General features: G+C 39.7%; 1 protein-coding gene across 1 annotated transcript in view; it reads left to right on the forward strand.

Moving 5' to 3' along the window:
* The window catches only part of galt (galactose-1-phosphate uridylyltransferase), a 43,410-nt gene extending 29,379 nt beyond the window's left edge, over nucleotides 1-14,031 (forward strand). Inside the window, exons 8-11 of the mRNA XM_061734386.1 lie at nucleotides 3,971-4,103; nucleotides 4,702-4,785; nucleotides 12,535-12,689; nucleotides 13,148-14,031. Of these exons, the coding sequence (XP_061590370.1) occupies nucleotides 3,971-4,103; nucleotides 4,702-4,785; nucleotides 12,535-12,689; nucleotides 13,148-13,231 (456 nt within the window). The 3' untranslated portion in view covers nucleotides 13,232-14,031. The remainder of the gene's footprint in view (nucleotides 1-3,970; nucleotides 4,104-4,701; nucleotides 4,786-12,534; nucleotides 12,690-13,147) is intronic.
* The last annotated feature ends 816 nt before the right edge of the window (nucleotides 14,032-14,847 follow it).

Raw genomic sequence — 14,847 nt, forward strand, 5'->3', positions numbered from 1 at the left:
ACTATTCCACCTCACTGCCCTAGATCAAGTCCACTGATTTTGGATGGTCTTTATTCTCATTCTTGTTTCTGAAGTGTTATTTATTACTTTGATCAGACTGAACAAAACTGACCAAAATACACCTTACAAACAGGGAAGCAGACTAAAGTCTGCAGGCGTGAAAGTGATTTAAACATGTTTTGTATTATTCGCTAAATATAATCGTATAGATGTTTCATACTAAATATGCTGTGATTACTTGTGTTGCCCTGTGCTTTTAATAGAATAGTCCAGTATTTACCAGAGATCCATTTACTTTGTCATGATGCCTTACTGGATGATATAATAATCAAAGAATCATTACTTTACCGTGAACCTGTCTGTTTATGTTTAAGTGTCTTAAAAATCTTGTTCTTACTTCAAACTCCCCTTTTAACTCTATACCAGTGACCTTCAACCCTGGTCCTTAGGACCCCCTGTCCTGCATGTTTTAGATGTTTCCATGCTTCAGCACACCCTGATACAAATGACTGTGTCATTAACAGAGTTGTGCGTACCTTGATGACAAGCTGATGATCACCATTAATTAGAGTAGTGTGATACGCATAAAAAAAAAAAAAAAAGTAATATAAACATATGTGAGGGGAGGTCGGGGGGGGGGGGTCATCCGTTGCTAGTCTGAAATGAGAGAAACACCGGGTAACAGGCACACAAGCCTTTGAAATCTGTAAGAGAGAAAACAAACAATCACGAGAACAGGCAGAGACACAAACAGCAACCATTTCAGGTCTCTGAAACTGAATCAAGACTAGGCTACTGCGATTAACTGTCCCCCAAAACTGTGGAGTGAGTATGTAGGTGAGTGAGCAGGTGTGTATATCTGTCAACTGTTGATGCCAGCCGGCACCCGCCCCAACGAAAGCGGGAACCCCAGAGACATAGGTGCGCCAAGCTGCAAGGGCAGCAGGGGAGAGCGTAGACGAGCACGGAGTGCAGGAACCCCCCATCAAGGAACCACCCGGGCAGACCCAGGCTTAGACATCCATCCATCCATCCATCCATCCATCCATCCATCCATCCATCCATCCACACCCGTTTCCTCCTTTAGAGGGGCTCACTCTTGTTTTTGCTGCGATAACTCTTCGGCTCAGCGCTTTTTCTTAAAATTTGCTTTTTTTTTAGCTGTATGCATCTCTTGCATCTGTAAAGAACAGAGGAGCATAGTCAGTTTAAAAAGCCTCAAGTTGATTCCCTGCAGTGTCTGATGTATCCATGTAAACACACATCTTATCCGTAGCAGCTTTATGAGGTGAAATTCTGTTATGTTTCTGCATTTTTAGTGTGTTATTATTTTCCTGTAGGACAGAAAGGGGAAAAAAAACATTCATAGTCCTGCTACTAATGGTTGTGTATGCACCGAGGCCTTTGCATGCCGCCATAGAGATAGTTGTATTTGGAGGTAAAATGTAGACAAAACACAGCACCACAGTAACTTGTGAGTGAGTAAATACAGCAGGGTTGTTTTATGGTGGTTCAAGATTAGTCTGGGCCTGACTTACACACACATACACAAGCATGCACTATGCTAATCGATTTCTGATGGATTGTAATAGCAAGGTCAGGTCGTGTTTGTGCCAGCTCATCAGCTTGTTAAATCTGTGCTTCAGACAAATTCTGCATTTATCACGTCATGGTAATTAGGCTTCTTGTTGCACATAGCCAATCCCATCTGACCTCTTTTATTATAATTTTGCTCTCACTCTAGCACACTCTCATTTTATAATGGACACATTGTTTTATCCTGTTTTATATATATGAAAATAAAAGAATCCTTTGAGGTAGAGCTTTAATTTAAGTTCATTTCAGGTTATTCAGAATACTATCAAGAGATGCAAAAATGCAAATTTGGAAGAAAACATGCAAGCCAACTTAAACCTGGGGGTATAGTAAGAGCAAGATGAAGTGATTCCACATTTTTTCAAGATAACCAACTTCATCTGTAGGCAGAATTGCTTTCCAACTGAGGACTCGTCCGTTCATCTGCTGATGAATACAAATATAGAACTTTTACTTTTTTTTTTCTTGCAGCTTGATTCATCTGTCAATTAGACTCGGGACCAATGTAGGTGGCCATTGGCTCACTTCACGCTCCTCTTTTTGTTTTGGTGGTGTAAAAGAACTGTCTTGTAGAAAATTATGCCGCGTAGGCTCGCTACCTGGGGCCTTCCCACAACTAACAGATCAACGTCTGTCATACAGAGTACACATGAATAGGAAACTGTTCTCTGCAGGGAAGGTTACCCTGGGCCCTCCACTGTTGGGCAGGTCAGAGTTCACTGCGGCGAGACCATGCTGAGCAGTGGTGGACAGTAACGGAGTAAATTTACTTGAGTACTGTACTTAAGTACATATCCAGAGGATTTGTACTTTACTTGAGTATTAGATTTCTTTGGTACTTATTACTCTTACTTGAATACATTTCCAAGACAAATATTTTTACTTTTACTCAAGTTAATTTCTAGGAAGGCTGAAAAGTACTCGTTACTTTCAGGTCTGCTCTTTTTTCTTCTTCCCTAAAATCCTATTGGACACAAGCTGTTTTTGTCAAAGGAGGAGACCTATCACAGTGCACGCTCTCCACTGGGATGTACGTAAAGCGGAAATACGTCAAGCCTCCTCAAAACGATACCACCAAAGTAGCCTGCGTTTGTCAAGACAGAGCCGCAACAAGTCAAGACAGAGTCAACAAGTCAAGACAGAGCCGCAACAATGGCTCTATATTGCTATATTGTACTGGTACATGTCCTTCCTGTAAAGTTAAGTGACTTCAACATTGAGTTATTGAAAGCAGAGATGTAGTTTTTTGTAAAGCAGTGGTCTTTGAGGGGGATCCAGACTTAGTTGGATGGTGCAGGTTCATTTGGTTTCAGTTCATGATTGTTAATAAACTCTGCATCATCTGCTGTCCTCTTATGATCCCATTCATTTGATTTGTTTTTGGTGTTTCTGCAGGTTTTATATAACATTGTGGTTCTAAAAGCAGCACATCAGTGCAGCTGGTTTCAAAGAGTTAATTCTCAGAAACAAGAGTTAAAAGATCCTTAAATTAATTTAGAAAAAATATAGTAATTTACTGATGTGGAAAATAAGAAATGTACTCTTACTCTTACTTTTACTTAAAGTAAATTTAAAAGCATTTACTTTTGGATACTTAAGTACCTTTTAAAAGCAAGTACTTTTCTACTCTTACTCGAGTAATATTTTGACTGAGCTACTTTTACTTGTAACGGAGTAAATTTTGACCAGTAGACAGTATTTGTACTCTTACTCAAGTACTGGGGTCGAGTACTCTGTCAACCTCTGATGCTGAGTCAGAGACTTCTGAACCGCACCTGCTTAAACTGTTCACTACTTCACACATCGCACTATGGCGAACAACCTTAAAGTGTTGTAGAAATAGATATAGACATTTCTTAATGTGAAATTGCATTTTAATTGAAAATAATTGAGTTGCTAACTAAATAATTAAATAAATACTTTTATAACCGGGGAACTATTATTTTTTTCTTATGGTACAGCAGTTTCTTATCTTTGCATCAATGGTCTCTTCTACTTCTCATCTGTAGTATCTGAAGCACTGGTCTAGTGAGAACTGAGAAAAAAGAGAGTGAGAAATGACTTGAAAGGCAAACACAACCTCAAAGTACAACTCATATCATAGTCCTTAGCAAGTTAAGGTTACAAGAGCAGAAATATTGGTGTTATTGACTTTGTTGAGGGAAATTAAATACAGTTGAAGTCAGGAAGATGGATGATCTAGCTCTCTGTGCTCTGTTGATGTTTTGTTTCAAACATCAACAGACATGACATTATTCAGATTATCGCTTACCCTGGCTTTAACCCTAAAAGCTTTAAACTCCTGCACATAAATTTGCCCTCATGGATGGTTTGAAAAGTTTAGTTTTTTTTTTAAATTCATCTGTCCTCCCAGGAGCGTGTGGTGGTGGAGAATTCTGATTGGCTGGTAGTGGTTCCATATTGGGCGACGTGGCCCTACCAGACACTGCTGTTGCCACGACGACATGTTCTCAGAATCAACGAACTGACGAGAGAGGAGAGGGAGGGTGAGTGTGTGCGTCTGTGTCTGTATGTAACGATACCGACGGAGTGAATGACTGAGACAATAATAAGACGATTAAGATCACTCTGAGGTGACTCAGCAGCTCAGTAAAAAACCTGCAGGACTGCCTCCTGAGGTTCATCCACGGCACATTCAGGTCTCTCAGAAGAGGAAACATTACATTTTACACATTAGTTCACAGAGTGATGCTCAATATAAAATATATAGCTTACAGTTAGTTATATTTAAATATAAATGCTATGAATATAAATGCTCAGTTATTAAAAAGAGACCTGAGCTCAGTGCAGGGCCCTCCTGGGGTTGGTAGAGGGAGCAATGCCCCGGACCGACCTTAGGTAGGAGCTGGGTGATACAAATATATTAAAAAAAAAAGAAAAGTTAATTAAAACAGAATGGAATGATTTGCCAACCATTTATATCTTCAATATATTTAGTTAAAAACTGCAACATGTTTAAATTTCCTTTGAAAAATGTAACGAAATGTGTTAATGTGTTAATAAAGTTGAAAACGAGCAGCTGTTAATGAAAAAAACTCATGCATCTTCTTCATATTCTTATTGTATCTGTTTTCCTCTACTCAGGTCTGGCAGACATCATGAAGAGCCTGTTGACCAAATATGACAATCTGTTTGAGGTTTCTTTCCCCTACTCCATGGGCTGGCATGGTAAGACAACAAAAGGGGTAATGTGTGTTTGTTCGGATGTTAAAATAGTTTTGACCTGAATGATCTCATCTCATGTGTTTATGTTCTGATGGAAAGGACGAGGGACAGATGGTGGAAAAGGCTAATAAAACAAATAAATAGATGAAATCTTTTGGGTGGATTATTGTTTTGTGATAAACAAAACACTATTTAATTTTCAGGCCACTTAATTCAGTATGCTTTTTTTATGTGAAATCTCCCACTCACTAGTTTGAGATCCACGTCTTCATCTAATTTCATTTAATCAGTAATATGATGAATAATCTTTTCACAGTAATGGTTTTAAAATAGTTCTGCTGCTTCGGCATATTAAACAGGAATGAGGGGATCAGGAGAAGAGGTGCTTTAAAATGCTGTCACACTTTATTTAAGTTCTTGCCACAGTTACACCCCACAGGTTTTTAATGCTCAAAATCCTCTCCACTTCTTTTCATACTTCATATCTGGCATCTTTTCTTTTTTTACCACACAAACTAAAGAAAGGATTATTTTCTTATTTTCATTCTCTATTCTCGCTTCTTTCCATTTCTAGTTTCTCCACTCCATCGTGCTATATTTAATCACTTCTTTGTATTCACTCCATCAGTCTTACTTCTCTTTTTCTTTTACACAACTTGCGCCATGAAACATGTTTTATAATGACAGATCATTGTCATTTTCCACGCAGGAGGCTTTGCTCTACATCCAAATTTTCCACCGTCTTTTCACTCAGAAATAATTTCACGCGAGCGTTCATCATGCAGCAAAACAAATATTGCATATGAATTTTTATTTACTCGTGTGATCCGATGGAAAGATCTTAGAGTTAAGGTGCAGCATTTGTTCAGGTTAGATAACCTTCTTCTTTTGCATTTCAGTTATCTCCGCTGTAATGAATTATATGCCAACGTCTCATCTTTGATGTCAGCCTTTTATTTACTGTATTACCACTTCAAAGCAAACTCGGGTGCATTTAAAGCGTAAAGAAAGCTGTCTCCCATGTAAAGCAGGAGTCCTCCCAGGTAGAAAGCACTCTCTGATGGTGTGATTCCAGGCTTTTACAGCAGATAAAACAGCAGTGCAGAGGTTTCAACCGCGAGATGTTCTTTTGCATAATTCAATGATCAAGTGTTTTTAAAGCCTATTGACCGAGCACATCTTTTGATGAATGTTATGTAACATAGGGGGTTATTTGCAACTCATCTGTATGCTGTAGTTTAGTAATCTGGGCTATGTGTATTGCATGTGTACGTGTGTATTTAGCTTTATTCTTTAAGACGGTATCTGAGGCCACCATAGGGGGAAAATGAATCTGGAATGAAAAGAACAAAGTCGTCATATTACAAAAATCAACTTGTAATATTATGTAAACAAGGTTATTATGTTCTCAGAGTCCTAATTTCACATATTGAAGCTCATAAAAAACAAACATCATTCAAAACTTTTGAACAATCACGGTTTCTGTTTTTCTTTTCATTTATTGTGTGTTCTTTCAGTATATACGATGCTCATGATAATCTGATGCAAATGCATCAAAGCATTAAGTCTTTCCTTTTCTGTCAACTAATATACTCAAATACAATGACGACATCTGGTTTTCAAAGTTAGAAGCCATTGCAGAAGACGGGACAATTGCAATTAGTTAAATGACCACTAGGTTCTGGCTTCAAAAGAAAGTCTGTTTCTATTGTCCTCCAGGTTAAAATGTCCAACTTTACAGCAGAAATAAATGTACATACAGCCTGGTACAAAACGGCAACGACGAGAAAAAAAAGCATTTCAGTAGGTCTCCATAGTTACATTTGACATCCTTTACCACCGGAGGAGGGTGAATATTTATGTTGTGGTGGACACTAGGTGGAGTTCTCCCCTCAGAATGGACACTGGGCGTGGTAACGGGAGGAGTTACCAGGGTATATAAGGCAGTGCTGTTACAGGTGTGTTGATTGATTTGTTTGGAAGTAAAGTTCACAGAGACTCCCATATTTTGTCTGCTCGTCTCATTTTACTCACTTCTACAGTGGTGACCCTGATGTGAGATGTACTGATTTAAACCATAAATATATGCATAACGTGTGTGTGGTTGTTTGTGTTTATATGTTGCCCTACAATAGACTGATGACCTGTTCAGGGTGGACCCCTGCCTTTCTACAGTAATGAGCTGGGATAGGCTTGCAGTGTATGGTGTCAAATGGCTAGCTGTCACCACTGTAACTGACAAAGGCCAGTCAGAGGTTGGAGTGATTTAGTTAGATGAATGCTTGTGTACTGTTTTATCCTGCACCTGTGTCATTAGCCATTACAAGTAAGATCAATTAAAGAACGTCTAATGTAATCATGCAGCTAGTAAGTTAATAAGAAAGTCAGCATATGAAAATGCAACCAGGTTTACAGAACATGCTGTGTGAAGTGCTCAGTGTGCTGACTTCAAATATTTATCCTTTTAAGAAAAAGCAAAATGCACAACCGCACGAGGTTAGTGAGATTTTCTGTCATCACTAAAAAGAACTGAAAAAAAAAAAACAACCTTTCAAGTCTGAAGAAAGACCTATTTTGTTTGAGTTGACCTAATCAAGTTATTGGTTGATATTTGATCTCACTGAGCCGGTGCGGTAAAGGCAGACTTTGAGGGAGTCACAAGTCAAAAAAGCAGGTCAAATGAGGTTTGGATGGAAACAGAGGTTGCCAGTGATGCTGTCAGCTGACAATTGACAGAAACAGGAGCTGTGCCTTTATGTGTGAATGATAAAGATAGCAGGTTAAATCCCTGCAAAGGCTGCGAGTCCTAGGAGATGATCTTCTGGAGATCATTTAGCAGCACAGCAAACAGTGAGCAGTTTTACAGTATCTGCCTAGCAACGTGTTCGTACTGTCAGTGTGAGCATGTTGGGTTATTATCATATGAAAGAGCCACAGTTATCTGTCTTCTCTTTTTTTTCTATTTTCCCCCTCCATTTCTGTATTAGGAACTTTTTGTGGTCTGTTTCATCTTCCATTAGCAGCCCCAGGGCAATGAGGTGTGAGCACGGTCTGATAACAACTAAGGTTGAACACAAGGTTGAAATGAATCCTCTCTAATTTAGTCCCTGGCCTGAGATAAATTTTTGTTTGAGCGATGGTGATGTCATTGCAGATCAGTTTCGGAGAATGAAACCACACATTTTTTTTTTTTGTCATTTAAACTTCATCACTCGGCTCAGTGTTAAATAATTATTAAGTTCTTTCTTTCATCACTTTTTTCCCTTTTAAACTCTGAGCAACACAACCAACTTAAAAGCTTGTGTGTAAAGAGCGATTTAGTACACTTGTCCTAACTGTGGTAGGACTGTAGGCATGAGATGATGTATTCGTAACGTTGCCGTCTTTCTTTTATAAATATATCAAAATCTTTGAAGAAGATCTTGGTGTAAACTTGCCTCAAGTGGGTGGTAAGTCCCGACTTTTATCTGCTATTCCGTTTCATTTCTTCCAGAGCACAGGGAAAAGGTCATTTCACAGCAATCTGCTGGGAGTTTTTAAACTCACACGTTCATGTTTCACATACTATAAATCTGAAGATGACCAAAAACACTTACGCATCCAGCCATATGTGAGATTCCACAAACTGATTTATTAGCACCCTCCTGCTGCTCATTAGCGAAAACTGACAAAAAAAGTCAGGGGACTGTGTCAAGGAATGACCACTACCACTACTACTACTACTACTACTAAGCTTTTATCCAAAGGACTTACATCTGAGTGACAAAGAAATGTCAGTGGGCCAAGTGTGTAACAAAGCAAATATTAACTATAATCCATAAAAATATTTTATTTTAAGGTTGTGTGAAAGCATGTCTTGGACACTCGGGTGAAGAGAGGGGCTGAGCTGTCAGCTGATCCCCACCTGGTGGTGAGTTGGATGCGCTGGCAGAGGAGGAGGCTGGACATCTTCAACTCCCACCTCCGAGAGAACTTTTCTCAGATCCCGGGGGAGGCGGGGGACATCGAGTCCGAGTGGACCATGTTCTCTGCCTCCATTGTCAACGCGGCGGCTCGAAGTTGTGGTCCCAAGGTCTCCGGTGCCTGTCGTGGCGGCATTCCTAGAACCCGGTGGTGGGCCGAAGGGGATGACGTTGTCCTGTTGGCTTCTTCGGACCGGGACCTTCAGCATGTGCTGGGGCGGTTTGAGGCCGAGTGCGACGCGGCAGGGATGAGAATCAGCACCTCCAAAACCGAGGCCATGGTTCTCTACTGGGAATGGGTGGCGTGCCTTCTCTGGGTGGGTGGAGAAGTCCTGCCTCAAGTGGAGGAGTTCAAGTATCTCGGGGTCTTGTTCACGAGTGAGGGAACGATGGAGCGGGAGATTGACAGACGGATCGGTGCAGCGTCCGCAGTTATGCGGTCGATGTACCGGACCATCGTGGTGAAGAGGGAGCTGAGTTGAAAGGCGAAGCTCTCGATTTACCGGTCAATCTACGCACCTACCCTCACCTATGGTCATGAACTTTGGGTAGAGACCGAAAGGACGAGATCGCGGATACAAGCGGCCGAGATGAGTTTCCTCCACAGGGTGGCTGGACGCTCCCTTAGAGATAGGGTGAGGAGTTCGGTCACCCCGGAGGAGCTCGGAGTCGAGCCGCTACTCCTCCACATTGAGAGGAGTCAGCTGAGGTGGCTTGGGCATCTGTATCGGATCCTCCTGGACGCCTCCCTAGGGAGGTGTTCCAGGCATGTCCCTCCTCCCTAGGGAGGTGTTCCAGGCATGTCCCTCCTCCCTAGGGAGGTGTTCCAGGCATGTCCCTCCTCCCTAGGGAGGTGTTCCAGGCATGTCCCTCCGGGAGGAGACCCCGGGGAAGACCCAGGACACGCTGGAGAGACTATGTCTCTTGGCTGGCCTGGGAACGCCTCGGACTCCCCCCGGAAGAGCTGGAGGAAGTGTCTGGGGTGAAGGAAGTCTGGGCATCCCTGCTGAGACTGCTGCCCCCACGACCCGGGAACGGATAAGCGGCAGACAATGGATGGATGGATGGTTGTGTGAAAGACCGTCATGGACAAATTTGATCATTTTTCTCTCTCTCTATACATATACATATATATATATATATATATATATATATATATATATATATATATATATATATATATATATATATATATATATATATATATATAAAATCCTATTTATTTTTCTCTCTAATTTGATTTTAAGAGGACACAGCACCCTTCCATTGAGAAATCATCACAAGACTAGATCTCAGAAGTTTAAGCTATTTAGACATGATGGAACATCAGCATGTATCAGAGAGCCACCCGGGTCTTAATGAGTTAAATGAAAGTGCATACCTCCTAGAGATTCAATTCATTGGCATTTAATCAGGAACCCTGTTTTTTGATTGTTTGAGAGTATCAAATGGTTTGTTTTTACAGTTTATTCTCTGACTTTCTTTTAATATTTGTATTTTTGGGGCTGATAAAAATATATATATATATATATATATATATATATATATATATATATATTATTATGCTATTATGTCTACTGCAGTTAAACATTTGAGTAACCAGGTTCCTTTTGCCAATTCAGTCATTGGTTCTTCATTACTAACCCGGTAAGATCCACTGGCCTTAAGCAGTAATCAGTCTTCTTTGTTTATCGTTTTTCAATAGTTTCAGGCTGACAGCACCATGAACATCAAGTGGGCATGAAGACACAATTAGGATGACAAGCTTGACATGGAAGAAACTGAGATGCTTGATACATGTCAATTTGCTGCATTTGCAGTCACTCAATCTCAAATGGATCACTCAAGGGAGCGCTTTAATAATAAGTTTATTAAAATTCTGTTAATTTTAAGAGAAATGTCCAGAACTATATACGTTTTCAAGTGATATAGGCTCTGTACAACTATGGTATTTGTAACTGGTGAAAGAACTTTCAACTCCAAATTGATGGCGTTCACTTCGTCCATTTAATCTTTAATCAGGACTGCTGGTTTATAATTGATGTCCTGTAGTGGGCTAACACACAGTCTGTCTATCCCGCATATTGGATATAATCCACACTGGCAATCTAATTTTTCATATTATATATGCCTTACATAATGACTTCTTCCATCTGCTTTATTTTAGCTCCTTTGGAAGCAGCCATATTTTATTTAAAGTTGGACCTATTAGTGGCACACAGAGAGACATGGTTAAATGTTGTGTAATCATGGATTAGAATAGACTACAGCAAATCACAGACAATATTAACGAAGGAAGACAGACAGAATCGATAACATGTGTGATGGTTACTTGCAACATGCAAGACGCATATATGTTCAAATGATAATCTGATTTTTCCTGATTATCTGCATTTTGATTCATTTTTGAATGTAACTTTGTTAACTGCTGTGATTGATGGTTCCCTCTCTGGGGATGTTCTGTACCTGAAATGATGCACACAAACACAAACGTAATTGCCCTCTAATGGGGGCATCTATCTGTATTTATTCGTTATCTAGCCCCTTTTCTTCAGGCTTTTCTTTATTCCTCCTTTTTCTTTTCTTCTCCATTAGTCTGTGGCACCCCTGTCATCTTTATCTCTGTCTGATTAGCCCCTGTTGTAAGGAAACTGACTCAAAAGAAAAGGCACTCTTTAATGTCAACAGGGGTACCTTTTATTTAACTTTCATTGTATTTTGTAAGATATATATCACTCTTTCTACATTTATCTTCACCTCATTACCTTCCATTAAGACATTGCAGCTAGCACAAGGGATAGTGAAATCGTCACTTGAAAATGAGTGAAAATGTGTTTTCAGTCAGGATGTTCCTTAGATCAGTGGTTCCCAACCTTTTTTCCTTGGAGCCCCCCCTACTTGTTAAAAAAAATTAACATTAATTATGTTTTTGTGATACATTTCTCTTTGGTTTACCCTGTACTGATACGACTTTGTTTTTCTCACCTTCATTTTGTGTCACCAATGTATAAAATACGCACAGAAAATAATTGCAAGGACATAAAAATATTTCTGAAAAATGTCTCTTTTAATATGAGAGCAAACATTTTTTTAATTTTTCCTTTTACAAATTGTCGGAGTAGTAGTATGATTAAATGTTGAATAATGCTATAATAATAATTTATTACGTTTTTATCCTGCTAAATCGCTTAGAAATATATTTTGGTCATTTTAAATACTACGTGGGTTTATACAGACTTGGATTACAGTATTCCATTAGGTGTGTTATTATTTTTTATTTATTTAACATGCGCAAATATAATTTTTACAACTGCATATCCTCAAAGCAGACAAAGTTTCGCGCCCCCCCAGAGATCTCAGGCGCCCTCCCAGGGGGGGCGCAGACCCCAGGTTGGGAGACGCTGCCTTAGATGACTCAGATAAGCTTTAAACTGACGTTAGGACAAAATTGTTATGTTATTAATATTATAACTTTACTAGCCGCTACGCTGGAGACAAGTGGGGACATGTAATTAAAAACATCACTTCTTCTGTGTTGAGAGAGCATGCATCTGGATATTTGTGTCTGGGACTTCGTAGGTCCCATGTACTGCCATTAGCCGGTAAGATGTGTAGCAAGCTGAGATTTCATGGTCTAGTTACAACTCAATACCACTCAGACACTGTCAGTATGAAAGAATTAAATATGTAGGATGGTATATGATCTTGAGGTAGCTCAGTAGAACTTATTATGAATAATGCACAGTTTCTAGTCTGATGTATGCTTTTTTTGGGTTCTTTTTCTCTTCAGGAGCCCCAACTGGCCCCCATTTAAAAGAGGACAATGCCCACTGGCAGCTTCATGCTCACTACTACCCTCCCTTGCTGCGTTCAGCCACAGTTAAGAAGTTTATGGTGGGGTATGAGATGCTTGCCCAGGAACAAAGGGATCTTACCCCTGAACAGGTTATACACACTTATGCTCACGTTCATCTCTTTATACAGCACAGAGGTGTGCATTCTGCAATATGTCACACACAATATTGTGACATATTTCCAGAAATGTTTTTTCACAAATGTCTTCCATTCTGTCTCTTTAGCCTTTGAAATTAACATTAACATTGCATTTGTTATGTTAATGGTTTCATTTATGGCCTCTCACATTACATGTTCAAGTGGACTTGCTCCGTAGTAAATTTGATAATATGACCTTTTAGGAAATCAATGTTGTCACTTTTTTATACAGAAATATCTCTTCTTTTTATTTTTATTTCTTTTTTGGGGGGAGAGGTAGTATTGTTTGACATCTAAAGCTGGTCTCTGTGTTCTTTTTATGAAAAAACAATCAGCAGTGTATCATGATAGATGCCCTCTTTTGTTGTAAAACTCTGTAAAAGCTCCTTGTTGCTGTATTCTTGTCTCAGGCTGCAGAGAAGCTAAGGAACCTGCCAGATGAGCACTACAAAACCAGAGAGAACCGGGAAAAAGGAGTAATGCAAGAAAAATAAGGGTGAAACCCCCGATGCAATGGAAGGAACAGCTTTGTTTAAAGGCAATCTCCACCAAGAGTGTGTGGTGTTGTATTTCTCTGCAGGAACTTTCCCTCATCAGCTGTAATTCCCTCAATTCTTCTTATTTTGCTGTTTTCTGGTTCCAACTTCAGGGAAGAGTTTGTGCAGACACTAACTAACGACACCATACAGATGTGAGGAAAACAAAAACATAACAATCAATTCACCTCATCGCTTCCGACCTTGAACTTTGAACACACTTTGAACACACACACACACACACACACACACACACACACACACACACACACACACACACACACACACACACACACACACACACACACACACACACACACACACACACACACACACAGGCTTTCAGAACAGGTCAGTAAAGTTAAAATCAATCGTCCCCTGACAGAGGGGCTTGTGAGCTTGTTCTGCATTATTTCTCAGATTCCCTGCTTTCTTGTGTGATTTACTGGAGCTGTGAACGTTTGGTTGCACCTGTGGACGTATGGGCCAAGTCTGAATGTAGCATTTGCAAACAGTGACTGCATAATATGCCTTTAAGCCACAGTATACTTTTTTTTGGACACAAAATGTGCATTTATTTGTGTTGAAAAGCACTGTACAAAAAATATTTTAAAGTGCCTTTGCAGACTCTGACCTGATCTGTATTTAGGCAGCATATGTCCATTTTTGATATGTTAGTGTGTGCACAAATCTGGTTGTTCATTCTTCACAATGATTATGAACATAAAATAAAATGTGGTATCTTGAATTTAAATAAAGTCTGTTGTGTGGTTATGTTGGATAGCTTTCAACTGCGAAGCATTTTCTTCGAAACCCGCACATTGAGTTATTTGGAATTCACATAAAAGTGTTTCCTAGGTTTTATATGAAATATTACCACCTTGGCAGCTTTCAGCCTGTTAAGGTTTGAGACTGTGGAGTGTTTTAACTTCTAAGAAATTGTTTACAGCGAGTAATTCGGAGCAGTGCTTTTGAACAAGTGCTAAAACTAACATCTGTATGATTGTTATCACGTTGAGGTGCTTTTGGTAATTTTTACATTTTCTTTTTTTGCCTTGCCTCATTGATTGGACTATGGTGGACAAAAGGCCGAATACCACATACTGTCATAATGGAACCCAGTTCCTCAAAGTCTTTTTGGTTCTTGTAATATTTTTTCTTTCTTGAAAGGAGAAAAAAAAAAACTTTTGCTGCTATGGAACTTCTAAATCATCTCCCATAACTTGCATTGCGAAAATTTCGATAAGAGGAGATGTCTGTGTGGCCTGTTTGAGCAGGATGAGTTACAGCAGACAGCTGGAGACCGTTGCTCTCTCAGTAGTCAGCTCGGAGACTTTACAGTAGTGGTTCAAGATTTATTAAGGAAAGCGGTTCAGGCATCATCTTTGACCACAGCTGGACCTTTTCCACAGCTGGTGAGGTATTTTGGCAACACCAGTCAAATATTAACTAGAACAATATGGATTTTGCACGCAACAAGTTTGTTCAGCTTGAGTGAATATGTGCTATTTTTGTTGTCTGGGACCCCTAAAGCACTTGTAACACACAGTTGCTCCAACCGAGTTGCTCCACTG

Source organism: Cololabis saira, chromosome 11 (assembly GCF_033807715.1).
Source record: "Cololabis saira isolate AMF1-May2022 chromosome 11, fColSai1.1, whole genome shotgun sequence".
Classification (NCBI taxonomy): Eukaryota; Metazoa; Chordata; class Actinopteri; order Beloniformes; family Belonidae; genus Cololabis; species Cololabis saira.